Below are 26,703 nucleotides of genomic sequence, written 5' to 3'. Positions count from 1 at the left end.
CTCCCATTTGTGTATCAAACTTCAAAATAATTTTTGTTTTTAACCATGAACTACATAAAAATAAAAAATTATTCAAAAAAAAAAAAAAAAAATCCCAATTTTTTTTTATTGTTATTAACATAGAATTTAGTTCCTGATTTTACTGGTATAATATTTAAACCTAATTATTTTACTTTTATATCATAGCAGAGTCATCTACAAACTTTTTTTTTTAAATGTTTGGTTACTATTAACACAGGTAAGTTGTTTTTTGAAAGTGATAGTTTGGTGATAGTGCAAAAAATTAATACATATTGCTGTTTTGCAAATCTAGTAGTTTGGGCTCATTAATTTAATTGTGTGTATTCAGTAGAGTTTGTTAAATTTGATAAAAAAGTAAAAATATTTCATATAAAATGTAATATAAAAAATGGAAACTAAATATGTTTGTCATAAAATATTTTATAAGGAGGTAATAAACATACTTTATGACAGAATACGTAAAGAAAACTTTTAGTTTGAGCCTCTAATTTTGAATAATATTCAAGATTAAAAATGTAATACAGTGGCTGCCATTAATAAAATCACTGAAGCCATCAATGGCAGATGGATCATGGGTTAGAGTCTCCATGCCATGAGGTTAACTGGGGGAGGATTTCCTATCCATGTAACGCAAATGTGGATTAGTTCCATCAAAAAGTCATCCATGAAGGCAAATTTCTCCCAATACTTGATCCAGGAGTTCCCTCGTCTTCTGGAGTGGGTTTAACATGACGAGGCTACGGAGTTGAACATCAGCAGTCGCAAACCCAAAAAATTGGGTCGGCTGTTCGATGACGATTATAAAAATAAAATCACTGTATTACTAAATTAGCTGCTTTTTAAAATCAATCAATTTTAATAAACGGTGAGCACTGTAATAGCAAAGAACATTAAGAAGGCATGACAAATAATACAGGTAAATATCATCAAATTGGAGATACATGAATAATTCACAGGTAAATACAGTTATAACTTTTATTAAGTTGTTGATAGTGACAGCTAAAGTTATCTGACCAATGAGAATGCACTAACAACAATCAAAAATGGTAAAACAGTAATCTTGTTACAGAAACGTACCTGTACCACAAAATATATCTAAGACAGTCGTGGATTCATTGATTCTGCAGACTTTCATTAAACTATTGTAAGCACATTCTAGAGAACGGGTATTGCTGGGAAAATAAGAGCATGGAGATATCTGGAGTTTCAAATTATTGAATGATTCTACAATACACGAATCTCCCAGCAGTAAATCCAATTTGAAATCAGAGCTTTTCTGTTCACTGTGAATTAAAATAAACTACACATTATTACTTATATTTTTTATACCTAATAAGAACTTTTATACCTAATTTAACAAAATATTTTTTAATCTGTAAATTCAAAAATAAAATGCAAAAGGATTTAATATTTCGTACAAGAATAAATATTACTAAGCATCTATAAAATACATAATTTGGTACAGAAAGGCTTTTTCTGATAAAATTTAAGGAATTCATAAGGAACATTTGCATATTTTAGACAGTGTTATAATGTTGATGATGACTATAAAAATATTTTTTGTAAATATTATTCAACGACAAGTATGACTCAAAATTAAGAAATTTCACTTTGGTCAGTTGTAGTATTTTCAACAGAGACCACTTTTTAAAGATTACAAATTTTAATAGATTAAAAAAACAATGATGTTATTAATGTAAAGTATTTCTTTTGAAACATTTCTCAAAATATGGTGATTACAAGGTCTGATTCTAAAATGAAAAAAATGAAAAAACTAAGAAACCAAACAATGAGTGCCAAGCATGCTTGGGGACTAAACACTGGGGGTTGTGCGTTCGACTGACTAATCAACCGGAATCTGATCCAGCAGCCCAGAGTCCAAGGCGAAAAAAACTCAGATGGACACATAGGCCTTGGCCTTTTTTAGGTAGTTGCACCACTGAGTTTAGTTTAAGCACAAAATCAAGTAATTTTCAGAATATGAAAAAATAGTCATAATAATTTGATATTTCTCTATATTGAAAAATTGTGATGATTGCAAGGCTGTCTAACTTAACATTACATTCTGTATTGCTGCTCAAAAAGTAAAAAATTTAGAAACTTGAAAATACTAAGGTGTGTAGAGAATGTACAAGAATTATGATGGGGGAAAAAATTAGCATTTAATAATTTGTTTGGGAATAAATAACAGTTAAATTTGCTAAAAACAAAAAAGCTTCAGGAATGTAACTACAGAGTTGAAATTTGATGCGCTGATATGACCATTTGGAACTATAAAATTAATTTTTTTTTAATTTTGAAATTTCAATTTGGGCAAAAGTAATTGCAATTTTAAGTACTTTTTGTAAATGTTTTTTTCTTTTTTGGATAATAATTGTTTACCCATGGTTGTAGGAAAATGTCTCACTCTTGCAGTTTTCATTTTAGAAGCTAGCAATTCACTTAATGACAAAAACAACAAATAGAAAAATAAAAAAGAGAGAATGAGATTAGATAAATTTTAAGAGGTTTGCCAAAATTTTAAAAAAATATAAAGAAAGATAAGATACAGACTGTTATATAATAAAAATTGACAATACAGACTGTTATATAATAAAAATTTATCACTATATCTTGTTAACAAGTAAAATTACACCTCATTTATAACTTCTTATTGTGTTGCACATTCTGTATTCCTAAACTTAAATTCTATTTTTTTTTTTTCAGATACAGTTCAATATTTTTCAAATCCAACTAACGTTTTAACATATTAATAAATGTACTCACATAAAATTATACTAATTATAGAATTTATAAATGAAATTATCTTTATTAAAAAGCACATTTAAGAAAAACTGTAAGAGGTAAGTCTTATCTTTTTTTACTAAAAGCGGGTTCCAATTCAAAACATAATTCTCTAACTTTTTGTCCATCTATTAATATAAACACATTCATAATTATTCAATCTATTGATAGACAAAACAAAGAATTTCAAGAAACAAAAAAAAAGAGTCATGTTTAAATAATCAAGGTTTTTAATTAGGCCTGATCAAACATCTGCATCCAGTAAGTGCAACAATGTAACTTCATGATAGCCAGTAATATTCTAATTTATTCATTTAGTTTTTAAACAATAAAAATACACTTTTTATATATTTAAAAATAGGTAATAATTTTTTCTACTTAAACCTGCTGGTATCTAATTGTTTTAATGCATTGAAGAATTACGTGGTGTCATAACTTATTTTTCATGTCTCAATATGATTTTTGCTACATTTGATGCACATAAGTGAAATCACTGGAACCTTTCTAAAATCAATATATCTTTTTAAACTTTCAACGAACTATTATTAAATATTATTAATTATTAAGTATCTCAGAAAGATAAGGAGAAGAGATATTATAAAAAAATATTATAAACTAATCCAGCAAAATATTTGAATGTCTTACCATGTTTGAAGATACAATGACTTAAGGTAATACGGCTTTTGAGCTAAAAAGTATTCTCTAAGTTTTTCTGCCTCTTCAATTAAATCTTCCTGCACAATTAAAAAAAAATTACTGAATAAAATTTAAATAAGCAACACAATGCAATAATTGAATAAAAAAATTAAGATACTGAAAATTTGTGTTTTAAGAAAAATATACTAAAATGATATTCTTAGCAAACATGATAACACAAAAAGCTATAAAAGTAATTAGTTAGAAATAATGTACATCTATTTAGAAATAGCAGAATATTATTCTAAACCACTAATGAATAAGATTTGGTGGTTTTTCATTGAAATATTAAGATAAATGTCACATTTTCACACATTTTTTAAAATTAAATCTGCATAAAATAAAATTCTTCAGTACAAAGTTATTGTTTGTTCCTCTTAAAATTTCCCCTCATAAATTTTTGTAATTGAAATATTTTATCTAACTAATAACATTTACATAATTAAAAAGTATAATGTAAAGCAGTACAGAGAATAGTACATTATGATTAAAGATAAATAGTATTATACAAATGTTTATGAAACTACTTTATCGACTATTTTTAAAGAATTTTTAACAGTGCGATATTTTGCAGTGTACTAATTCGATCTTAAATTTTTTTTATTACACTGAAATATCTCTTTTGAACACATCTTCAACAAAGTATTACTTTTGCTTGGATATGTCCCCAGTAATAATATCTAATGTGTAAATATAATGTTTATTAATTATATTGTTATATAAAGTATAACATAATGTGAAGACATATGTTTATTAAAAACATTTTTTTTGATTATTTTTGTTACAGGAATTTAAATGTCTTTACTAAACAAATGTCATGCAAAAGTATATACATATTTATGTGAATGTGCGTTGATGCATGAAATTAAAATTCCCATATAGTATACCAATGTCATACTTTAGTCAGTTGCTGTGGATGCATGGTTATGATTCCCATCAAATGTTCTTCTGTGTTGGAGCGAATTTTCAGACTACGCCAATATCCTCCATCGTCATACCTAACATTAGCTTCCAAAGGTGAATTGTTTACGTAGTTTTGAAAATCCTGTAACAAAAATTTTTTCAGGTTGGAATCAATTGTATTTGCTTTGCAATAAGGATTTTATAATTGAAATATGTTACAGAACTCTGATAAAGTAAACATTAAAGATATAAAATGGTACCTGAATTATAAGCTATTACAAGAAGGATTTTAAAAGCAAAAAAGTTAAGAATGACTAAAATTTGTTGTAATTACTTTGAGGTGAAGATTGAAAAAAAAAAAAAAAACTTATTGGCATATTTTTGTGAGAATTATTTAGTATGAAGTTCTTATTAGAAAGCAGGGATTAAAAAAAGTCAGTGGCCAATCTGAAGCACTGATCTGTTTTTTATATGTAGCTATTAATAACACTTTTAAAACATTTACTAACAATTTTTTTAAAAAAAATATAAATTTAAATTAAAAAATACAATTTAGAGAATGTGGAATGCCACAATTATAAAGAAAAATATTAATTTTGTGGCAAAAACATAAACCTAAAAAATAGAAAACTTAAAAAAACTAAACAGCATACAGTAATTTTACATAGATTACTAATCCAGGAGACCTTATCCTTATAAGAACAAAAAATAATGATTAAAAACAAATAATGAATTATTTTTAAGATTAAATTCAAGGTAAATAAAAATCATAATTTTTATTTTTTTATTACTGGCTAGTACTGCGAAGGTGATTTTGGATCACAAACAAATGATTTTCAATGACCCAGACTGCTGAAAAACAAAATTTTTAAATGGACTTGAAAATGTTAATTTAAGATTGAAACATTCAATTTTTAGAAGCTTGGTTGGAATGTAATTATTGCTGGAAACTTTTACACACAGTTGATATAAAAACTTAGCCAAAACAAAAAGTTTTACGGTTCGCTAATACAGGCAAACAATAGAACTCATTTCAGGTGATAGCAAAATTTAAAGCTGAAAAGCTTTTAGAAAAGAAGAATAACCCTTTATGCATATACAGGGTGGATCTGAATAAGATGGCAAGATATTACTGTGTGATGGAACGCATCTATGTGAGCAATATTTGTCAGAAATCAAACACAAGCAGCAAGATGTAAAAAGATAATTTTCCATTGTCACATTTAAAGAATTAACACAAGAATGGGAATATGATTGGAATATTTTTATTCATAGGAATATGATTGAAGTACAAAGAAATTGCTCACAAGAAAAAGATGTATTTGATGTACAAAGAATTGCTCGAAAAGATACTCAAAAGATTTTGCATTGCCATCTGCAATGGTGACTTTACACCTGCGGCACAGGGAAAACAGTGAGCAATTTTTTGAGCATCTCTTCGAGCAATTCTTTGTACATCAATTACATATTTTTTTTTAGTAATTTCTTTGAATAAAAAGTTTTCTGAAGTATCTTTCTACATTCTTGTGCTAATTCTTTAAATGTGGCAGTGGAAAACTACCTTTTAACTTCTCATTGCTCGTGTTCCGATCATACATTCTAAGACAAATATTGTTCATGTGGATGCGTCCTATCACCCAGTAAAGTTTTGCGGTCCTGTTCAGACTCACCCTGAACAGTACATCCAAATTAAACAATGATAACAAATAAAATTAAACATACTTTAGCAAATTCTTTGTGGCTTTCTTTAATAATAGTCAAATCTTCTGGGCTTAAGCAGATAGAATTTGTACCATCTGAAAAAAATAAATTCACAAAATGAGTAAACACTCATAGTTTTATTTCAATTACATGATGTTTTTTTAAAAAATTAAAGAATTGATAAAAAATAAATGTCTGTTTTACAATTTTTGTTTCAATAGTTTACAAAATGCAGTTATAGTTATATATATAAAGCTTAAAGTAATCTTTTTGTGTTATTTGTTTTCCTAAATTCAGCTTCTTAATTTATTATTCAACATTCAACACTTTCTCAATTCCAATTAATTGTTTACTTCCATTTTTCTTGTTCTATTTCTCGATTCAGTATGCATAAATTAACATTTTTGATTTTTCCCTTAATTGAATCGTGAGAAAGACCTAAATTCCCTCTACTTTTTAATGAACCAATTATAATTATTAATGTTTCCCTTTTTCCCTGATGTGAGACTAAGAACAATGGAGGGAAAAGCTTGTACATCTTTTCCTAGGATATAAACTCAAGTACACAGATTTCACAGCATGACTTAGGCTTTGCCAATGCATGAATGTGCTTTAAATAGATGATCTGAAGACATTAAAATGACTTAAAGAAACACTTTCCATCCAACTGTCTGCTTATGTTCCTGAACATAAATATATATATATATATATATATATATATATATATATATATATATATATATATATATATATATATATATATATATATATATATATACAGGGTTCCCACTCTATGATGAGATTGAAATTCAAGGACTTTCCAGGACTTCTCAAGGACCTCAACAAAATTTTCAAGGACCTTAATCTAAGAACAAATTTTAAAAATTATTCTCCTCTATTTTACTAGAAGCAACAATGCTTGTTGTGGCAATAATTAATTTCAAATATAATACCTAAATGCTTTGCCTATATAGAGAGAAGAGAGTATATGTATTATGGACTAAAATTTATATTTTTTTAAAAACAACCCTACTGGTTTTACATATTAATTCACAAAATCATTTTCAGCACAATCTATAACTAATAGTAATGAGGTGTTAATGGTGAAATCCTTTAATCCTGTGTATTTCCATGTGAAGGCTGCATGAAAGACAGAGCTAAATCTTAGGTATTCCATATTCCATAACCCCCTCCTCTCCTCTATTAAACATCATTTCTGAAATTATTCATCCATAATTTACACAACCTTCTCTAAATGTTATGCAGCAACAATTCTTTCTGAAAATAAAAATTAGAAGGAACATATCCCATTTTCACCATGTTTAAAAGCATTATTCGTTATGTGTAATCCACAACTGCCAATGAATATGACCTGGTGGGAATATTTCTCTTTTAATTCACACTGAAGCTTCTAATAGAATTTCCAATTGACATAGGGTCCATCCATGGATAATTGAAGCATTTTAGAGAGCTTTTAACCATCATCCATGCATTTGTAAAAAGAGGACAAAATATTTTCTGCAGTTCCATGACCCATAAATTGGGAGGTAAGATACTTAGTGCAAACTTTATTATCAATTCCTTACCATAATGTTCATCTGCTTAGATTGTAGAGACTGATTTAACGTCTCATCAAAGAGTACAGTGTAGCAATCAACATTCTTCAGCTCATTTATAAGAATCCCTTTGAAGTATAGTGCCAATCCAAAGGAGCCCAAATAGGCTCACTTTGTGGCACTACAAAAAAATTGTCTCGCTGTACAGCTATCAGCAAACATTTTGGAAAACAATTTACTAATCCCTTCACAGGAGTTACATGAATAATTACTAGTGATGCACTTCAGACTCCAGAGAATTTCAGCATCAAGCACATTCCTTTTGACCAGATAAGAAGACAATGTTACCTCGGCCACTAAAGTTTCTGTTTCACATGGGGCACACGATGTTGAAGGAGTATTTACACCAGATGAATTAGATGTTGATGTCTTTGAAAAAAGAGAACTCAGGGCATGAGACTGCTTTTTTGTTTTACCTTTCTTTGATGTGTGATTTCAGAGCAGATTCTTCCATTTTCGCGATATCGATCTCCTTCCTGCATAATCGGCACTTGGCTCTGAACTTCTTTTCGGGCATCGATAAAATCCATTCTTTATAAGCTTGATTATCCATCCATTGGGGATTAAAATAGCACTTCCCAGGCATAACTAGTCTAAACTACATAACACAAATACGAATCCGTGCCTTTGCGAATACGCTTTACAATAAAGTTTTGAAATGACGCAAACGTAAGGACAAGTGCGGATGGTAAAACGGCAAATTTATTGAAAACTACAAGGTTCATATTGTTACGAAATTCGAGAGTATTCCAGTTTCGATAAGAAAAAAGAAGATCTAAGCATTCGCGATTGCAACACTCGAATACGCCATCTGGGGAGAGACCGGTTTCATGCCTTTAGCCCTTCTCCCTTCCTTCTTCTTCTCTTTTCAGTTTTATAGGAATGTACTACAATATTTTCCCTTTTTTTAATATCTTTCCTTTTTACTTAATAAAAATATTTTTAAAAATTTCCGTGACACTTTTCTTTAGAACTATGTTTAATGTAGTTTTTAGTTCCATATAGTTTTTCAAGTTAAAAGATTTTAATCTATATGAAAATCAAGAGAGAAACTAACGTACTTCCTTCCTCTATGACTTTCCACACGCTAATGGGGAAAGCATGTGAAGTGTTGCCATAGGAAAAGAATTTTGCTCTACGCCACCTGCAGCCCATTTCGATCGCCAATATGCGACAGAAGATGAAGTGGAGTCTCGCCCTGAACGCATTGATTGTCTGCTGTGCTCCGCGCGCTTGGCAGACACCAAGACGCTAGGCCCGGTTAGAAACGGTGGCATTAAAAACCACGTGAGAGAGCTCGAGAACAAAACAGAAAGAACGAGAAAGATCCACGGGTGTTTTATAAAAAGGGCCGCCGGCAGTATTGGACAAATTCAAGGACCTATCAAGTTTTACAAGGACCTAAGATGTTTTTCAAGCACTTTCAAGGACCTAAATTTAGCGAAAAAAAATTCAAGGACTCTCAAGGACCGTGGGAACTCTGATATATATATATATATATATATATATATATATATATATATATATAGTATTATATTTTAAAAATTATTGAAACAAAGATTGGGAACAAATTTGTCATGTATTCTGTGCATTACATTAACAAACAATTTATCTTTTTAGCACAATTCTTAATTAAATTTTAAAAAAAATTTAATTAGAGGGTTGAATGACACTCAAAATATTTTAAGTGAATGAATAAGTACAACGAAATGGTTGTTTTTTATAACAAGCTTTTTACGTGTTTATCTTTTGAATTTTGGTGATTTTTTATAAAATTTTTAAAGATTCATCAATTTTACTATCATGATTTTTGAAGGATGTTACAATTGAAAGTTATGGTTTTGGAATTGGTTAGAGCTCTAAAAAGAAATAAGAGATAAACAGACTGTGTTACTTTCTCTGCCATTTTAGAAGTGAAGAACTTATAACTCCTTCATATCTAACAGATGAAGAGATTTTGAACAGTATGTAAGGCACAATGATTAAGGCCAGCCAAGTGATAGTGTTTCCAAAAATGAAACTGCCAAAACCATATTGTCTTCATCCAATATCAATTAATAATTGAATACTAAATGCAAAGCAATGGAATTTTTCAAGTAAAGTAGACATAAATGTATACTATTCAAATAAATACTAGTTTATATTATACTCTAAATTGATAACTTGTATCCGTTTTTGGGCATTTAATTTAAATACAGTGGAGCATCGTTTATACGACGATCACTTATACGACGTTTACATTTATACGACGTTTTAGTGTGGTCCCAAATCATTCCTATTCATTTTAATGTAAAAATATATCGTTTATACGACGCGCAGAATCGGTTATACGTCGGTTTTTAGATTTTGTTCACGTTTATTTAATTTTTTATTTTTTCTTGTGTATTTTAAAAAAGGGCGACATTTGCCAACATGAATGATACAGAAAAGGGTGTCAACAAGAATGCTTGGATGACGACCGTAATTTTTACTAGATGACTGAAAAAACTAGACAATGTTACGAAGAGGCAAAATCGAAAAATTTTGCTATTCATCGACCTATGTCCAGCACACCCATCGATACTAATTATTTTGGAAAATGTAAAAGTTATCTTTTTTCCCGAATTGCACAAGTGCGCTTCAGCCATTATATTTGGCTGTGATTAGAAATTTAAAATTGCATCATAGAAAGCAGTAAGATCAACTCGCTACTCAAAGCATTGCAGAGACTAATAGTAAGAAAATATAATTAAAGATAACATACATTCAAATTGCTCACTGCAATTTTTCTTCTTTGGTTATTTGTTTGTTTTGCTTTGTCTAATTTAGAAATTTATGTAAATCAACACGTTAAACATTAAAATTAACTGAAAACAGAGTTAGTTTCAGTTTTAGAAGTAATAATCGATTATACGACGTTATCGTTTATACGACGTTTTACGGTGGTCCCTTCGGCGTCGTATAAACGATGCTACACTGTACTATAAAAATAAATGCTTTCTATTAAATTATAATATGTATTATTTTCATTTTTTAGTTAAAAGTAAGAATTATAGGCTTTTGAACTTACCAACATTTACTTTTAACTAAAAAAATCCACCATAAAACAAAATTTTTTCTATAGTAAATTTTTCAGCTGGTCCCAATCCCATGTCCCTTGTAATAGACTAATTGAAGCAACTAAATTGTAACACATATTTTTCGCCAGTTATTTAATTTAGTGGATAGTAATTCATTTTAGTATAATATTAAGCCAAATAAAAAATTATATAAAAGGGAGAATGAAATGCAGATTTTTAGTATGACTTTTATTGTATCAAAATACTATTTCTCATGAATATTGACACTAAAGCAAATATTTTGAAGCGTGTTTTGTTACTATAAATCTTACACAAAGAAAAAGCATTTTGCCCATTTTTAAATAGCACTAATATAATTTAACAATAACAAAATATAAAACAGTTAATTATTATTTAAATGAAAATTAAAATGAAGTATCAATCAGAAATTATAAAAACAAGTGAACATTTTACCAGAATTATTTCCAGTAAAGAATCCCACAGTTTTAGAATTACCATCTGGTCCAAGACCAACGCTAAATTCATCTTGATTTCTGTATGACTCAATTAGAGGCTAAAAATAACATCACAAAGATATTAATCATTTTAAATCATTAAAAATTTTAAATATATAAGACATATTTTTTATTAAAAAATCTGCTACAATGCATTAAAAAACCTCTTAAACAGGAAAAAAAGGGTTTTTGAAAACAAAACAGGAAGATATTTTTGCAAATTTTAAAAAGGAAAGGATTGAAAAAAAATTAGATATTAATAGACATACAGCAAAAGGGAATATGGGTATTACTTTTATCCATTTAGCATTACCAAACTACATCTATCAATTTAGTATTTTATTGATATTTTAATCCTTAAGGTAGTATTCTCCTGGTATAACTCAGTTTAATAAGTCCAGTTTATAAGTATGAAAGGAGAAAATGATTACTGAGGCAGTTAAAAAAAATTTTTTTAAAGATTATAATACAAGTTTATGTGGTTGAGTAACAAAGACAAAGTCATTTAGTACACATGCAAGACTTAATTTGGCTGATATAATTATAAAATAAACATGTAAAATGTGGAAAATTAATGTTTGTTAAACTTTGTGTTAAAAAATTAATTGCTGTCATTCCACATTCGGCAACAAAATAAAAAAGGACAGCTAAAAAAATTCAATTAATCACTATTTTATTTGAGGGTTGGTGGGCAAAGCTTCATGGTTTCTTAAAAAAAAAACTTTTATAAAGAAAAGGGGTTGAGAGAAAAAGAGAATCATAGTTTAGTGAAAAACACTCATGCCTAAAAGTGCAAAAATAAATAAATAATAGAAATAATTGAACCAAAGTTATACTTACAGATTGTACAGTTAAATCTACAGGACATGGTAAATTATCCTGTCCTAAAGCAATGGGAACTTTTAAAGCTTGTAGTTTCTCTCCAAGGTACCTGAGTACTCCAATCGACATTTTATATTTTTTCTATAAATTGAACAAATCATTAAAATGATAACTATTCATTTAAGTTTTAATTTGCTTAAAAGAATTTAAATAATATGCACAGTCAAAATTCTATTACTCGGATGTCTATAAATAATTTTTTGATAGATCAGAGTCATTTCAAATAATTTGCAAAAATACTGACTTCATCATTTGAACATAAACTTCGGTCAATTTATTACTTTAAGTTCAATAAATTTTTTTATTGATAATTTCGAGAAATTCTTGTTGCTTAAACATTAAAACACTGCAAAAACACATTTAGAAAAATAAAAACTTCCAATTTTCCAATTGATCTATGTAAAATAAAAATATTTTTTTTTTAATTTTATGCTTAATAAGTTCTATTTCCATATAAATTTTTTGGTGCTTCTCACACTATTGTATTAATATGTTTTGTTTTATATTAAAACAGTTCTCCATTTTAGATAAGCATTCTAAAAATACATATTAAGGACAGTCATTACAGAAAACCCATTATACTGCAATTTTTTGTCATAAAATCCCATTTTAAAATGGTCTATGGTGACATTTCATTTAGTCAGACCTGACTGAGATTATACAGCATACACAGAAAAAAGGAACAACTTCTGATCTAATCACACTCAATCTTCATGGACTAGAATTCAATCTTAATGGTCTGAAAGCCTAACCTTAAATATGCTAATAATTTAATACAGATATTTTTTCATACTTTCTATCCATGAACACACCCTTTTAAGAACAGGTTACAATTTTTAACCTCAAAATATAGGTTAGGATAGTTAATTATTTATTCTTTTTGCATAATATAAGAAGAAATAATATATAATTCTTTGTTAATATTTTATTTAATAATAATCAAAAAAATTTGAAAAGCAAAGTATGCAAATTTTTACATTATTTTAAATAAAGTATTTTTAAATGGCAAACTAGAAAACTTGAATGAAATAAGCTGAATAGTTTTTGAGAAATCAAATTTTCAATATACGACCTTTTTAAGATTTGATAAATCAGAAACTATTGGACAAAACTTTTATATGTCACTTAACCCTTTGCCATCGGCGGGCACAGCATATGTGCCGCTCAAAAAACTTGCCCTAACAACGGCGAAGGCACAGCAGTTGTGCCGGCTGTTTCCTTCCCCTGAACTTGCTTGACCACCCATTAACCTGTCATTTCATCGCACTCCTCTTTTAAAAGGCCCTTTTGTTGGAAAAGGAGCTATGAGTACATCACAGTCTTCTTTGACTTGGCTGAAAGATATTTATGTTTATTTCTATTATTTGGCGAATTTTGAGTGCTTATAAACATTTCATTGTCTTATGAAGCTGCGCTATCTTTATGATAGCTGTGCTACCATTACTTATTTTCATTTGAGATCTATTTCATAAAATTATTTATTATTTTACTTTTTATTATTTTGTTTTATTTTCGATTCGGAATCTTTTCTTTATATTAGTATTCCCCATTTGTGCTTAGAACTTTATGAAATTTTCAATTATTTTTTAGTGAAAAAATTTTATTTTCCATACTAAATATTTTATTCAAAATTTCCTACAAAAATATTTAATTTCTCAGCTAAAAATTTTTTTTAAAAAAATTAAAAAGGTAGACTAATTAAGTTTTTATAGTTAAAATGAGCTTCTTTTAAGATCCAAATAATTTAAAATTAAAAATGTATTTAGCTTTTCATTTCAAAAAAAAGAAGGCAGAAAAAAAACACACAAATTTCTTATAGTAAACTAAATTGCGTTTTTTTTTTATCTAAAAGGAAGAGAACTATTTTTGAAAAAATTATTATTTAAGAAAATTAAGAATGTGGCGTCCAAAACTGAATCTAACTCTCTTTTTCAGATACAGATTGTTTTTGAACTTGTTTAAAAAATAATTAATAGAAGAATTTAAAATCCTATTATTATTATTATCCCTTTTTAGTATATACTGCCAGGAGGAAACTTGATTCATTTCTTTTTCTACCACTTATCCATTTTTAGGCAGAGAAATGACTCAAGATAAAGCTATTCGAATTCATTTTAAAAAGCTATATATAAACTCAAACATAAATATGATTATGAGTTTGAACTTCAGAAAATTAAAGGAATTCCTAATATAAAAGCGTGAAAGAACAAGTATAAGTTCTTAATGGTGTATTGAAGGGGAACAGATATAGTTATAAATAACTAAAGATCAATGAATACTTGAAATGCTTGAACTCTCTTTTTAAAAATTAACAATTCTCAAATTTTGTCAGGTATGATGCATTTTAAAATTATGCAGAATCCTTCGTGTTTTCGTGTTTCAAAATAAAAACGATTACGCACCAGACGATACTTTGGAGGTCTGAGAAATTGACATATGAATGGAAGGTTGAGTTCTATATAGATTTTTACTACACAAGACCACCTTTTAAATGATAATGGTTGAAAAGGGAATAGAGTTGCTGTTGTAGATAAAAAAAAAGCGGCTCAATAAAAAGGATTGCAGTCTAAAGATAAAATCATTCAAACTGTGCCTATTCTTGATAGTTGTCATGTGTTAGAAAGGCAGAAAAGTTATATTGTGAACATCTATAGGATTGTCTTTAATATTTGACCTTGAACAACAAGTTTACTCTCAATGAAATAATCTTTATTTCTCAAAATGCCACCCATATGATAAACTATTGAACTACATACTGCTCCCCCCCCACTCTATTCTCTGAGAAACATGCTTTTCTTTCTAAGTTTCCACGAAACATTTCTATCCATACCTTCACAGCTTGCCACAATGTCATTTACTTCTCACAAAATAAATTGTTTCCCTTATTTAGAAAAAAGACAGGATATCGAAACCATTTCAACCTTTCAGTGTTGACTCTTCCACAGGCAAAATAGCAATACCTGCCTCGTTGTTTATCTTTAGAAATCTTGATAATATATTTCGGGGTCTGTCATTCTTAAAATTTTTAACAATAGCTAATTCCCAACACCTGAGGAAAGGACCACACAATTACCAAAGTAAATGCATGTTTTGCATTCAGTATGTCAATCGAGCTTGTACGGATGTGTCTGATAGATGGCTTGAAACTTTTTATTTTTAATGTATTAGTTGTAAAAGATTTCAGATCAACAGATACTTTCTTTTGAACTGAACTTTTCAGCTTTTAACAGAAATAAAAATAAGTAAGACTTCCGATTATATTTTAAACAAATTATCAAATATATGAATAAACATTATCAAATCTTAGCCATGTAATATTGGATTCAATGAAACATTTAGCATACAATACGTACCGTTATTGAAATTTTAAAGATATAAAATGATCGAGAATTTTGCTTCGAATTTCTTTTATTTTTTAAATTTATTTTATTATTTTTTAATGAGACATAAAATTTTTAGACAAATAGGCGTGAATTTTTGTTACGAAAAATGACAAGTTCATTTTCTATTAGAAAAATAATAGAGACAAAATTGATTAGAATTATATACACAGAAACTGTCATATGCACGTAATCTCATAGGTATTAGCTACATAGCTTTGTTCTTGTCACCAGTATTTTTTATTGAAAAAAGGAAAAAACTGAATATTTTAATAATTAAGAGCAAGAATGAAAAATAATGAAGTTATATGAATGAATGTTAAGTTCTACATACAAAATATTATTGCAGAAACATACTGTTTATTAAAAGGACTTAAATAATTCACATTAAACTTATTCAATTTTGTCCAAGAAACAATACTTTAAAATTAATTATATGTAACAAAAATAATAATGATTTAAATATAATTTTTTATCTCTTATGATATTTGTTTTCAATTTTATAAGAGTGTACTTTATGCGATCGTAAAGGACGGACATAAACAAGTAAAATAGTTAAACAAAATTTGAATAAAAAAATTTGCATTTGGTATAACTTTTTAAACCGATAAATGAAATAAACTTTCAAAATATATTAAAAAAAAATTGACGTTAACTGTTTTATTCACATCTCATTTTAAACAGTTTTAAAAGCTTCTTTTTTTAACAATATCTAATAGGATAAATTTGTTTATAACTTTAACACAAGAATAAAACCTCAAACAAGGCTCAATTTATCAAAGTTTTTTTTTTTTTTTTTTTTTTTTTTTGTAGCGGTCTATTTATAATCCTTCAAAAATCAAAAACTTCAAAATACACGTTTCAAAAAAATAAAAAGTTTGAATAATTTGTATAACGTTTGCTTCTTTTTTAGCGAAATTGTTAATATACTTAGAAAAAAATTATCTATAAATGTTTCTTTTGTAGAAGTTTATTTATAATCATTCAAGAATCAAGATCACTAATAAAAACCCTGTTTTTAAATAATAAAAATTTTGAATAATTTATAAAAAAAATTTGCTTGTTTTTTCGAGAAATTGTTAATATATTTAAAAAAAACTTTTAAATAATTATGTTAAATTATGTCTGCATTAGAAAAAGAAGTAAGCCAAAATATGTATAACTATGCCAAAAATAACTACTGGTCTACAACCCTGCTTCTTCTCCCTCCAGGAAACGTGAGGTACAAATTGCAACAAAATATTTCCTATTCATAACCAGTTAAAGTAGTTACCTCCCACTGACTAAGTGGGGGATGAATTTCGGTAAGAAAGCGCCATAGTAAGAGGAGAATTTTTTCATCTTTGTTGCCGTAGCCAAAAGGTTAAACTTTTATATTTATTCTTCTTAAAAGATGTACAAATACAACTTTCAGATCAAAATGTTTTTTTTTTTCAATTATTATTAAATAATATAAAAAATTATGAATAATTATAAAAAATTATTTTTTGCATTTAATCGTTAGATAAATGAATTTCATAATTTTGTGCAAAAAATGTTTCGATTCACTTACATTTTTTTTTTTTTTTGAAATATGAGGAAATTATACAAAAAGTGAAAATAAAAAGTTTTTAAGTACTCCAAACTACAAAACTATTGAGAACATACTCACAGAATTTGAGAGTCAAACATTCTAATCTGACAAAAAAGGTTTTGTTCAGTCAGAGAAAGTACATTTTTGTGCCTGATTCATTACTTAATTTATGGTTAGTACGAATCAATTAGCATAATTAAGATCACTCCTTTGAAAATAAATATTGGCAATTAGTTTCTGAAAATCTGTTCATTAGAACAAAAGTAATTTCAGGTGATATTTTTTTTATTATACAAACTGTGTACAATCGTTCTTTATCAACAAAATAAGCTTTACTAGTTGCTACATAAAATTAATTAGTTCATAGGACCTGTTAAATTGTTGTAAGTTAGTAGCAGCCAATATTTAAATTACAACATATGATAAAATTTATTTTTGTTAATTCATTATGTGATGTTTTCAAAAATATGATAAGATTAAACTGTTGAATTTTAATTTTTTTTAAACCTGTAAACGAACAGTAAACTTTAATACATCATATTTTAAACATTTGTCATCATATATCACATAATAAATTTAAATATTTTGATGCTATAATATCTTGTTGCCACTTAATTTTTAAAAATATTTTTTTTTCCATATGAAAGCAGAAAATAGGTTACAATAATCGTCTTAAAACTTAGTATAATTTTTAAATATTATCTAACTAAACTTTAAAATAAATAAATGCTAAAAATTTATTTATGTAGTAAAAAATAATTAAAGAGTACATAAAAATACTAACCTCTAATTGATAAGTATATCGTACATCTTTGAAAGGAGTTATTTTTTCTTGAAGTCTGTAAAAAAAATATATTATCAGTTATAAATGGTAACAGTAATTTCATTGTTAGTAATTTCTCAAATTTTATAAAAATTTTAATTTATAACAACTTGATTTAAAAATCAAATGAAAGATTAAAAAAGAAATAAGTAATTTTTTTTACTTTTGTAAATTATAAATTTTTAGGTAAAAATATCACAAAAAAGAAAAATAAATACCAGACAAAATTTCAAACATGACTTTTTGCCTACCCAGATTAGTAGATGTTTGATTTTATTACAGATTTAGTAGTAAATTCCCCAAAATTTTTCTCTAAAATTTAGGGTTTACAAAGTTAACTAATAATAATGATAAAAAAAAACATAAGAATTATGTTTGTTCTGAAGATCTTTTGAGAATTAAAAAGTTTGCTTAAATACTTAGCTTTTTGAATTAAAATTTTAAAAGATCAATGCAACACTATTTTTTCAACTCTATATGAAAAAAAAATAATAATAATAAAAGTAAACAAAAAGTTAGCTCAACATCATACTGTTTTTCTTTAAGAACTTTATTTGAGAAACAAATTTTTTTTTAAATAGAATTATTTTAAGCATTAGTTAACAAAATCTATGATATTTTAATACATACCTTAATAAAAACATATAGTATTTTTCAGCTAGATACCAGACAAAAATTTTAAACAAATCATTGCCAAAACCAGCAGTGACACATAAGTAATTAAAAATGCAACATCAAAGAAAGGCGCAAACTGAAATTTGAAACCACCTCCAAGCAAATTACTATATTTGTACATGCAAATGTTTGTGTGCATATGTTATGGTAAATGTGCGTGTGTATGACTAACCCCCTCACTGTCTAACGGCAGCTAGACATTATCAATGCGTCCATATACTCTCAAAAAATCCAGGGCAAGCAAAGGGTCCGTCGCAAAAGTCTCCTTAGAAATTTGGTCAATGTGTATAGTCGGTTATCAATAATACTAACCTGTCAATATTAATAATAACCAAATAAGCTGTTTAAAGTGAATAATTTAAGCGAATTTATCACATTAACCAATTATTATTAATAATAGCTGATGAAGTTAGATCAATGTCATTCATTCACATTTTTACCACGTTTATATAAACTTGCCTTCGTATATGTCTGTCCGGGTGGAATTTTGTAATCGATGTTAAACTAACTTCCCGACTAACTACAAACTTCAAATTTGGCACATAGTTCAGAATTGGATGACAATGTATGAAAATGAAGAGGAAAAAGACATACAAAGTAAAATAAAACTAAAATTTAAAAAATAATTATTTTCGAGGTTGTCTTTTGTTGTCGATTCCATTATTTCAAATTAGTATTACGTGTCAGGTGAAAAGATTCTTACTGTCGGAGTATTTTTATTGGCTGAAAAATCACGTGGTAGGATCCAGTTTTTCCTCATTCATTTCCAGATTGTTTTGGTTGTCATCAGCATAAAACTAATGAAAGTCGTAAGGGTATTGTTTTTCTATAAAGATTTTTGTATCCCTAATTTAAAATGAAAGTTCTATTATTTTAATAGTGGTCTTGTAGTAGTCTTGACTACTCTTGACTAAGAAAAATAATCTAAATAAAAATATATAGATTTTTAAAAACCACGTTTTTTGTTGTGAAGAATAATAATTTAAAAAAAATTGAAAAACGAAAAACGTGGGGCGCATGAAATACATAACAGTACATATACACATACATATACACATTTTCTTACTCATACACATGCACAGTCCCATATACATCCACATACATATGCATATACACAAACATACTCCGCCTCCACATTCAGATACAATTGCAATTACAGATATACATACACATATTCTCATGAGCACACATACAAACACTAATATAACATTACTGTTCTGCCACACGTTTTTCGTTTTTAAATTTTTTTAATTATTATTCTCCACTACAAAAACGTGGTTTTTAAAAATCTATATATTTTTATTTAGATTATTATTTCTCACTTTGACTAAAAGGAGCAGTTATTATTAATTTTGGGTGGTTAAACCAATTCATCATAGTGACCAAACCTCATTGTTTTTTATAATTAATAACCGGTTAAAGATAATTATTCGCGATATTTCTCACTTTGACCAAAAGAAGCAGTCATTATTAATTTTGACTGGTTAGTATTAATAATAGCCGGATTTATCACTTAAATCGTAAGACATGTTCAAAGAGGCACACCCAAGTCCTAATGCTAAAACTGTTTAATCACATTGACCAAACTACATTGGTAATTATTAATAATAACCGGTAAAAGTGAATAATTTGAGATATTTCTCACTTTGACTAAAAGAAGCAGTTATTATTAATATTGTCGGGTTGGTATTAACAATAACCGGATTTATTACTTTAACCATAACATATATTATATATTAATTTTGTAGCAAGTACAAGAACAAGACATCAGCACTTTGGCGACTACCATCGGCCTGATGCAAAAATGTCTGCGAAAAAATCCACTATGGTGAACTATTCTAATACTCAAGTAACAAAAAAAACTAATATTTTAATTTTAAAAAAAACTTCATTAATTTAGATTTTTTTCCATTGCAATCAGTTCAAAAATTATTCAGAAAATGGTAACAAAAATATTTTAAACTCTTACACTTCAGAGAAGTGAACCTGATCAATTGCTCAATTTAGATTAGTAACAATAACAAAAAAGAAAAAGGACTGAATAACTAAAATTTATACTTTTTATATACGTCATCAACAGAAGCTTTTGTTTTCTCCGGTACTTTGGAAGAGTCATTTGAGGGATCATCACTAATGATTACTTGATCAGTTGTGATTACTGCAGGTTTATTGAAATGTCCTTTTAAATTTTTCAGAATGCTTTGAAAAACATCATCTCCTTTACCATTTTTCCTATAATTCAATTTTAAAACACAAATATATGTAACAACTATTTTAAAAAAGAAACACATACATAAGAAACTAAATTAAAAAAAGAAATGAAAAGACGTATATGTTTCAAATTGCAACACACAATTAAGACTATGGTAAAATAGTTCTGATCCAAATTTTGCATTTTATAACATTTAATGAGTAGATAAAGTATGAATATTTAATTGAACAACTGTCTGAAAATATTTCTATTAGAAAAAGTGAAGATATTACATAAAAGCTTTACTCACAGAGAATCACACTACATATAGTTAAAAATCAAATAATTAATTTTTTGATTGATAAAATAATATTTTAAAAAAAAATGAAGAAGAAAAACCTCTTAGTAAGCTAATCCTATAAGAAAATATTAAAAGCTTTTGTAACAAATATATTTATAAGTGCAACAATAAATATAAACATTTTAAAATAAACAAATTGAAGATTTTCCTAATTGCATGAATGTTCTTGCCTATTAATATTTAAGGAATGTATTCATAGTAAATAACTGGATGCATCACTAACAAAATATGCAAAATTATTTCCTTAAACTAACCAATTTAATATTAAATAAATACAACAAATTGTAGTTCAATCTTCTATTCTATCTATCATTCCTAAAAAAAATAGGAAGTTTCTGTTCTAAATCATAAAATGATGTTAAAAAGATTTATTTATATTTGTCTTGATTAGTAACAAATTAATATATATTTGAGAATAAAATAAATTTAAGAATATCATGATTTAAGAAATTATTAAAAAAAATTTACCACCAGTCTAAGTATTATCAGAATAGGTCAACTTACTCAGGTTGCATTGTATAATATATATATATATACAGTAGACTATTGATTAATAATGATAATTGAGTCAACTCTAATGCGGTAGCACAGTTAAACAGCTTTCAGCCTCAACTTAAGAAAGTTTTAATAATCATGATGATTTTATAGAAGAGCAAAACAAAATGCAGACATATAGTACAAATGAAATGGAACTAGTAAAGGTGAGCAAATTTAAAAAGCTCTATGACTAGGGTTCAAAAATGCTGCAGAATGTAATCTTTCAGTTCGCTTATGCAACAAAAATTATAAAATTTAGCGGCTAAGCTGAGCAAGAATGATTTTGTGGCAAAAAATGGTTGGTTTCCAGTATTGGAGGAAATGCAATGTATTGGTTTCAACATAATTCAAATTGAGTAAAAAGTACCAACCAGCCAGCAGTGGAAAATTGGTTACAATGACCAGACTGACATCATTCATCAAATAATTTGTACAATACCAACAAAACCACTTTGTTTTTTCACAGCACTACAGGAACATACAATACTTTTTCAAGAATAAAAACCAAAAAGAGATAATTAATTATTTGTTTTAACTATGTATAACTTTTATATTTTAAAGGATTTTTAAATTACATAAATATAAAGTGAGTTTTTCACATTTTATTTTCAAACTCACTGTATGTAGTTTAAACTGGCATATTTATACAATTTTGTGAAAAGTATGACACGGTTACATATATACATAACATATGAAAATAAGCTAGGAAAAGCAGAGACAGCAAGAAAAGAATATCATGGTAACCAGAAACTGAGTTTTAGCAATTGAAATTTGTCGCCAAACCCAGGGGTCCCTGATTCCGAACTTTAAACAGTTAATGTTCTCAAAATCATTGTGTCCCAAATTGATCACATTAAAAACTACTGTATTATCTTCAGTTTTAGAATAAAACATAACACTACATTTACTTTGAACATGAAGAAATTTAAAGATATTTTTTATAAAAAAAAATCTAAATTTCAAAAGGTTTATTTTTGACACCTCTACTTACTCGTAATACGTTGGATTTTTAATTTTTTTTAAAAAATTCATTGAAATTAGTATGAATAAGTATGAATAAGCAGGGGTCTGTCCAGGGTAAATTTAATACCGTTTGGCGGTATCTTCACAAATATAAATTTAGGAAAAACGGTAGTTTCCCAAATAAAAAAGCAAGTTCTCATCCAAACCCTGTTCTCATTGCAATATATGGAAAAGAGGAACTTTTCTACCAGCTGTCTTCTACGAAAAGGTAGCACGTGTTTGGTCATATAGTGCAATGTGGTAACACCATATGCACTTACACTATATCAAAGTAAGCTTTTTTTTTTTCGGTGAGTTTCTTATAATGAAAGGACAAGGCTCTCCTTCTATAAACTTTAGAGGAAGTCGAAATTCAAACATTATCTTAAACACTATTGTAAATTTATTCTAACAGACCTTTATTTTATAACAAGCATTTTTTTTTCTGTATGACCGAGTTGAAAATGCTCTCATAATTAAAAAAAACTTTTAGTACTAGTACTGTTAAATGTATGTTTTTATTAAAGTCAAGTTGAAATTTAACCATGAACAATGATTTTTATGGATTTTGAAATTTGGATACAATTTTTAGCCAAAAATTTTACAATATATGGAGAATATATAGAAATTTACCAGTCTAGAATGATTTTTATTTGTAGTGACAATTTTTGAAAATATTTTCTTACTTTACCATATTTTGTGTTGATTTTTTAATATTTTTAATTTTCACAAATTATGTCTAAATTGTCACAAAATAATGTCTCTAAAAAAGGCCTAGACAGACCCCTGATAAGTAATATACTCCTTATTAAGTTTTTTCAATTAATTGTTCATTGGAAGGTATGGGCCGGACGTTGATCATACAAGGGGTACAAGTCGTGCACTCTTAGAGTAGTACTTTGAAAAACAATTTCAGAGAGTAGTTTGAGATACATAGTGAGTTGAACTCTATAAACAATATCAGAATATTTTATTTCAATTAATTTATAACAGTTACAAATGCAAATTGAAATTTACCAAAAGAAAGAATATAAATTATACCTACCCCGATCTAGAACCACGTAACTGACGTACATAATTTTTTTGTAGAGACAAACCACTAAGTTCCAAATTTCTTAATCTAATATGCGTTCTGCATAAATAAAAATTTCTAAAAGCGACTTCCATTTTAGCTAAATCTGATTCATATAAACTAACTTTCTAGCATTTATTTGAAATGTAAAGAAGTTAAACAGCGATTTCCTGAATTCGTTTCTATTTGAAATGTAAATATTTACAGTCCTGTTGTAAAAAGAAACGTTTCCGGCTGCCTATTTTAGCTGTAAAACACTGATCTCTTAGGCCGATCATCGATCACCACCGCTTTCTTCTGTCACAATGTAGGGAAGCGTGACAATTTTATATATTTTTTATTTTATTTTATTAAAACCTGAAGACAATATGACCTTCAGGTACTAAAGAGGCACTGAAAAGGGAGAAAAGTTCTTTCCATCGGTCAAGGTCGTAATAATTTTTTTTTTCGGGGAGGAAGACTAGGGAGAACTAGGGTCTAGAATTTTTTTTAAGTAAATCTCTTCCCAAGTAACACAAATTCTCTAAAAAATTATTTCTCCCCAATATTTATTTATTTATTTTTTTGGAAATTATATAACCTTAAAAGTAAGACGATTTGTAATAGTTACGGTTCCCAGCAGATCACCGAAGTCAAGCATCACTGGCTGCGTACAGTGAGCGGGTGGGTGGACCACCTGGATTAATCTGCGTAGGGACCGAGGGTGTGCGGTATTGGTTCTCGGTAAACTGTTCTGCAGTAAAGTGCTCGACTTCGCGCGCAGGTCGTCGGGCTACCGAAGCGCGGGTGCCATCCCCTCTACAGAGGATCAAAGTTGTGATAAAAGTCTTCGGATCATCCTCAGGGATGTTTCCCAGACCGTCGCCAATAGCCCATTGTGCAGGTCTAGTGCGACGTAAATGAACAACAACAACCCGCACTTTAAGAATGGAGCTTTTTAGTGATAAAGCACACCTTTTCACTGCTCAGTTTTAATTGTAAAACTGACCCACATACCTATGGTATGTAAAAACATAAAGCTAGCTTGACCCTTTTTTATCAGTCATTTGATCTTTATATATTATTCATTCATACCACGCAATGTAGTATGTTTTAGAAGATTGAGATGAACAATGGAAAGTTATATTTTTATGTCTTTATATGAAGCCGAAGCCGCATAAAGCCAAAGTTTGAGACAAAGCCGCATTTTTGGTGTTCAAGTTCACAAAACATTTTATTTCTGGAGTAAAACTAAGGTGAAGATATGAAAGTATGCTTAAAAATGTACAAATAGTACAGTGAAATAAAAAAAATAGCTTTGAGTAATTAGTTTCAGAACAATTAACCGCTCAACTTTTCAAGAAATACTCCGCGGGCCATTCTGCAGCCCACAGAATTGCAGCTTGAAATTTAGAAAGCTGAAAGGACCATTTTTATTCGTAAACTTAACATGATTTCTTCTTTAAAAAAGAAATATCAAGTGCTGTTTTAGTGAATTTTTTCGCACTTTTTGTTTTAAAAAGTGACCATTTATTTCATAGAAAAGTAGAAGAAGGAAGAAGATTAGTTTCAGTCATGATTTTCATATAGATTAGAAACTTTTAAGTTAAGAATCTATATGGAACTGAAAACTTCATTAAACATAGATAAACGAAGGGTAAACAATGAAGAATGTTTATTTTAAGAATGTATACAAAGACTATAGAATTAATGTTTGTATTAGGTACTATTAGTATATTTTATTTTATAACCGTCGTTGAACAGCCGAACCAATTTTGGGTTTACGACTACTGATGTTCAACTTCGTAGCCTTGTAAATTTTGAACCAATCTAGAAGACAAGGAAACTCCTGGATCAGTACCCCCAGAGGTATGATTTGTTATGGGAACATGGAGGACTTTCGGAGTCGACAGATTTAACGTGCATCAGTCACCACTTACTACACGGGAAGTCTTCGGCCGGCGGGGATGGAAATCACAACCTCTTGGACATGGGCCTAGTGCCCTACCAACCAGGCTATCCCGGCCCCTAGGTACTATTAGTATAGTGGTGATCAGTGTATTTTAATAGGTAACAGATATAATAATGTAGGTATTTAAAGTGGTTACTACTTGGTAATAGGTTTTGATGGCTCCTCAAAGGGTATAAGTACCGTAAAGAATTGGGTACTTGCACGTCGAGAAGAAAAACACAGATACCCACACATGTGATCTATGACGTCAGAGCCAGTTGCTCGTTTATAAGCAAAATGGCGTGTTAAAGTTGAGCTAAGTTTCTTCTCGTAGGGTTAATTAACGTGATGTTAACTAAATACAGCTCCGTATTACACATGGAATTTGCTGAAACATAATTTTTTTTCGTCTACGTCCTTTATTTAACTTTGATTTGTTATTTGTTTATGTATTTTATAGTTACCGTGATATATTTTTGTTTGTGTAATTGGCAACTTCAGTGCATAATTAGCTTGTTTATCCTACGTGGCTTCGTGCCTGTTTTTGTGTTAGGTAAGAAACATATAGTGAAATAATAGAAATCTTTGTCAAGGAATATAAAATGTGTCACATAAGAGAATTGATACTTGACGGGCTAGGCTTACTTGAAACGGAATTGAAAGAACAGTTGCTAATGTAAACGAAAGACACGTTTCAACAGCCAATCAGAATCGAAGTATCCACACTACGTCACTTGCAGGTATACCATTGCTAGTGAAATTACACTTAGGTCAGCCTTAAAAATAAGCATCTATCACAGATCTGGTGAAATGAGCAATCTGGTGATTAATCCTGACTTACGAATAGTGAAAATTTGCGCCACGCCAAGTGATCTACACTCGTTGAGCATATGAAAAAGCGCCACCTTATTATAGATTATATTTTTTTGTCACGACTAACACTGCGATATTATCACCATTTCAATTTTGTTGCTTAATTTTTTGAAGGGATTTATATTAGCGT

At 28.3% G+C, this 26,703-nt stretch overlaps 1 protein-coding gene across 1 annotated transcript in view; it reads right to left on the bottom strand.

Moving 5' to 3' along the window:
• Positions 1-24,079, bottom strand: part of LOC107439228 (tRNA (uracil-5-)-methyltransferase homolog B) — a 34,618-nt gene extending 10,539 nt beyond the window's left edge. Inside the window, exons 1-9 of the mRNA XM_043044428.3 lie at positions 23,744-24,079; positions 20,666-20,839; positions 17,894-17,948; positions 12,115-12,237; positions 11,234-11,333; positions 6,127-6,200; positions 4,400-4,546; positions 3,451-3,539; positions 1,099-1,304 (exon numbers count right to left, since the gene is read on the bottom strand). Of these exons, the coding sequence (XP_042900362.2) occupies positions 1,099-1,304; positions 3,451-3,539; positions 4,400-4,546; positions 6,127-6,200; positions 11,234-11,333; positions 12,115-12,237; positions 17,894-17,948; positions 20,666-20,839; positions 23,744-23,865 (1,090 nt within the window). The 5' untranslated portion in view covers positions 23,866-24,079. The remainder of the gene's footprint in view (positions 1-1,098; positions 1,305-3,450; positions 3,540-4,399; positions 4,547-6,126; positions 6,201-11,233; positions 11,334-12,114; positions 12,238-17,893; positions 17,949-20,665; positions 20,840-23,743) is intronic.
• Between the last annotated feature and the right edge of the window lie 2,624 nt (positions 24,080-26,703).

This window comes from Parasteatoda tepidariorum, chromosome 2 (assembly GCF_982258835.1).
Source record: "Parasteatoda tepidariorum strain Cologne lab strain chromosome 2, Ptep-v5.0, whole genome shotgun sequence".
Lineage (NCBI taxonomy): Eukaryota > Metazoa > Arthropoda > Arachnida > Araneae > Theridiidae > Parasteatoda > Parasteatoda tepidariorum.
The sequence above is the reverse complement of the archived record's forward strand: the minus strand, read 5'-3'. Positions and strand labels throughout refer to the sequence as shown.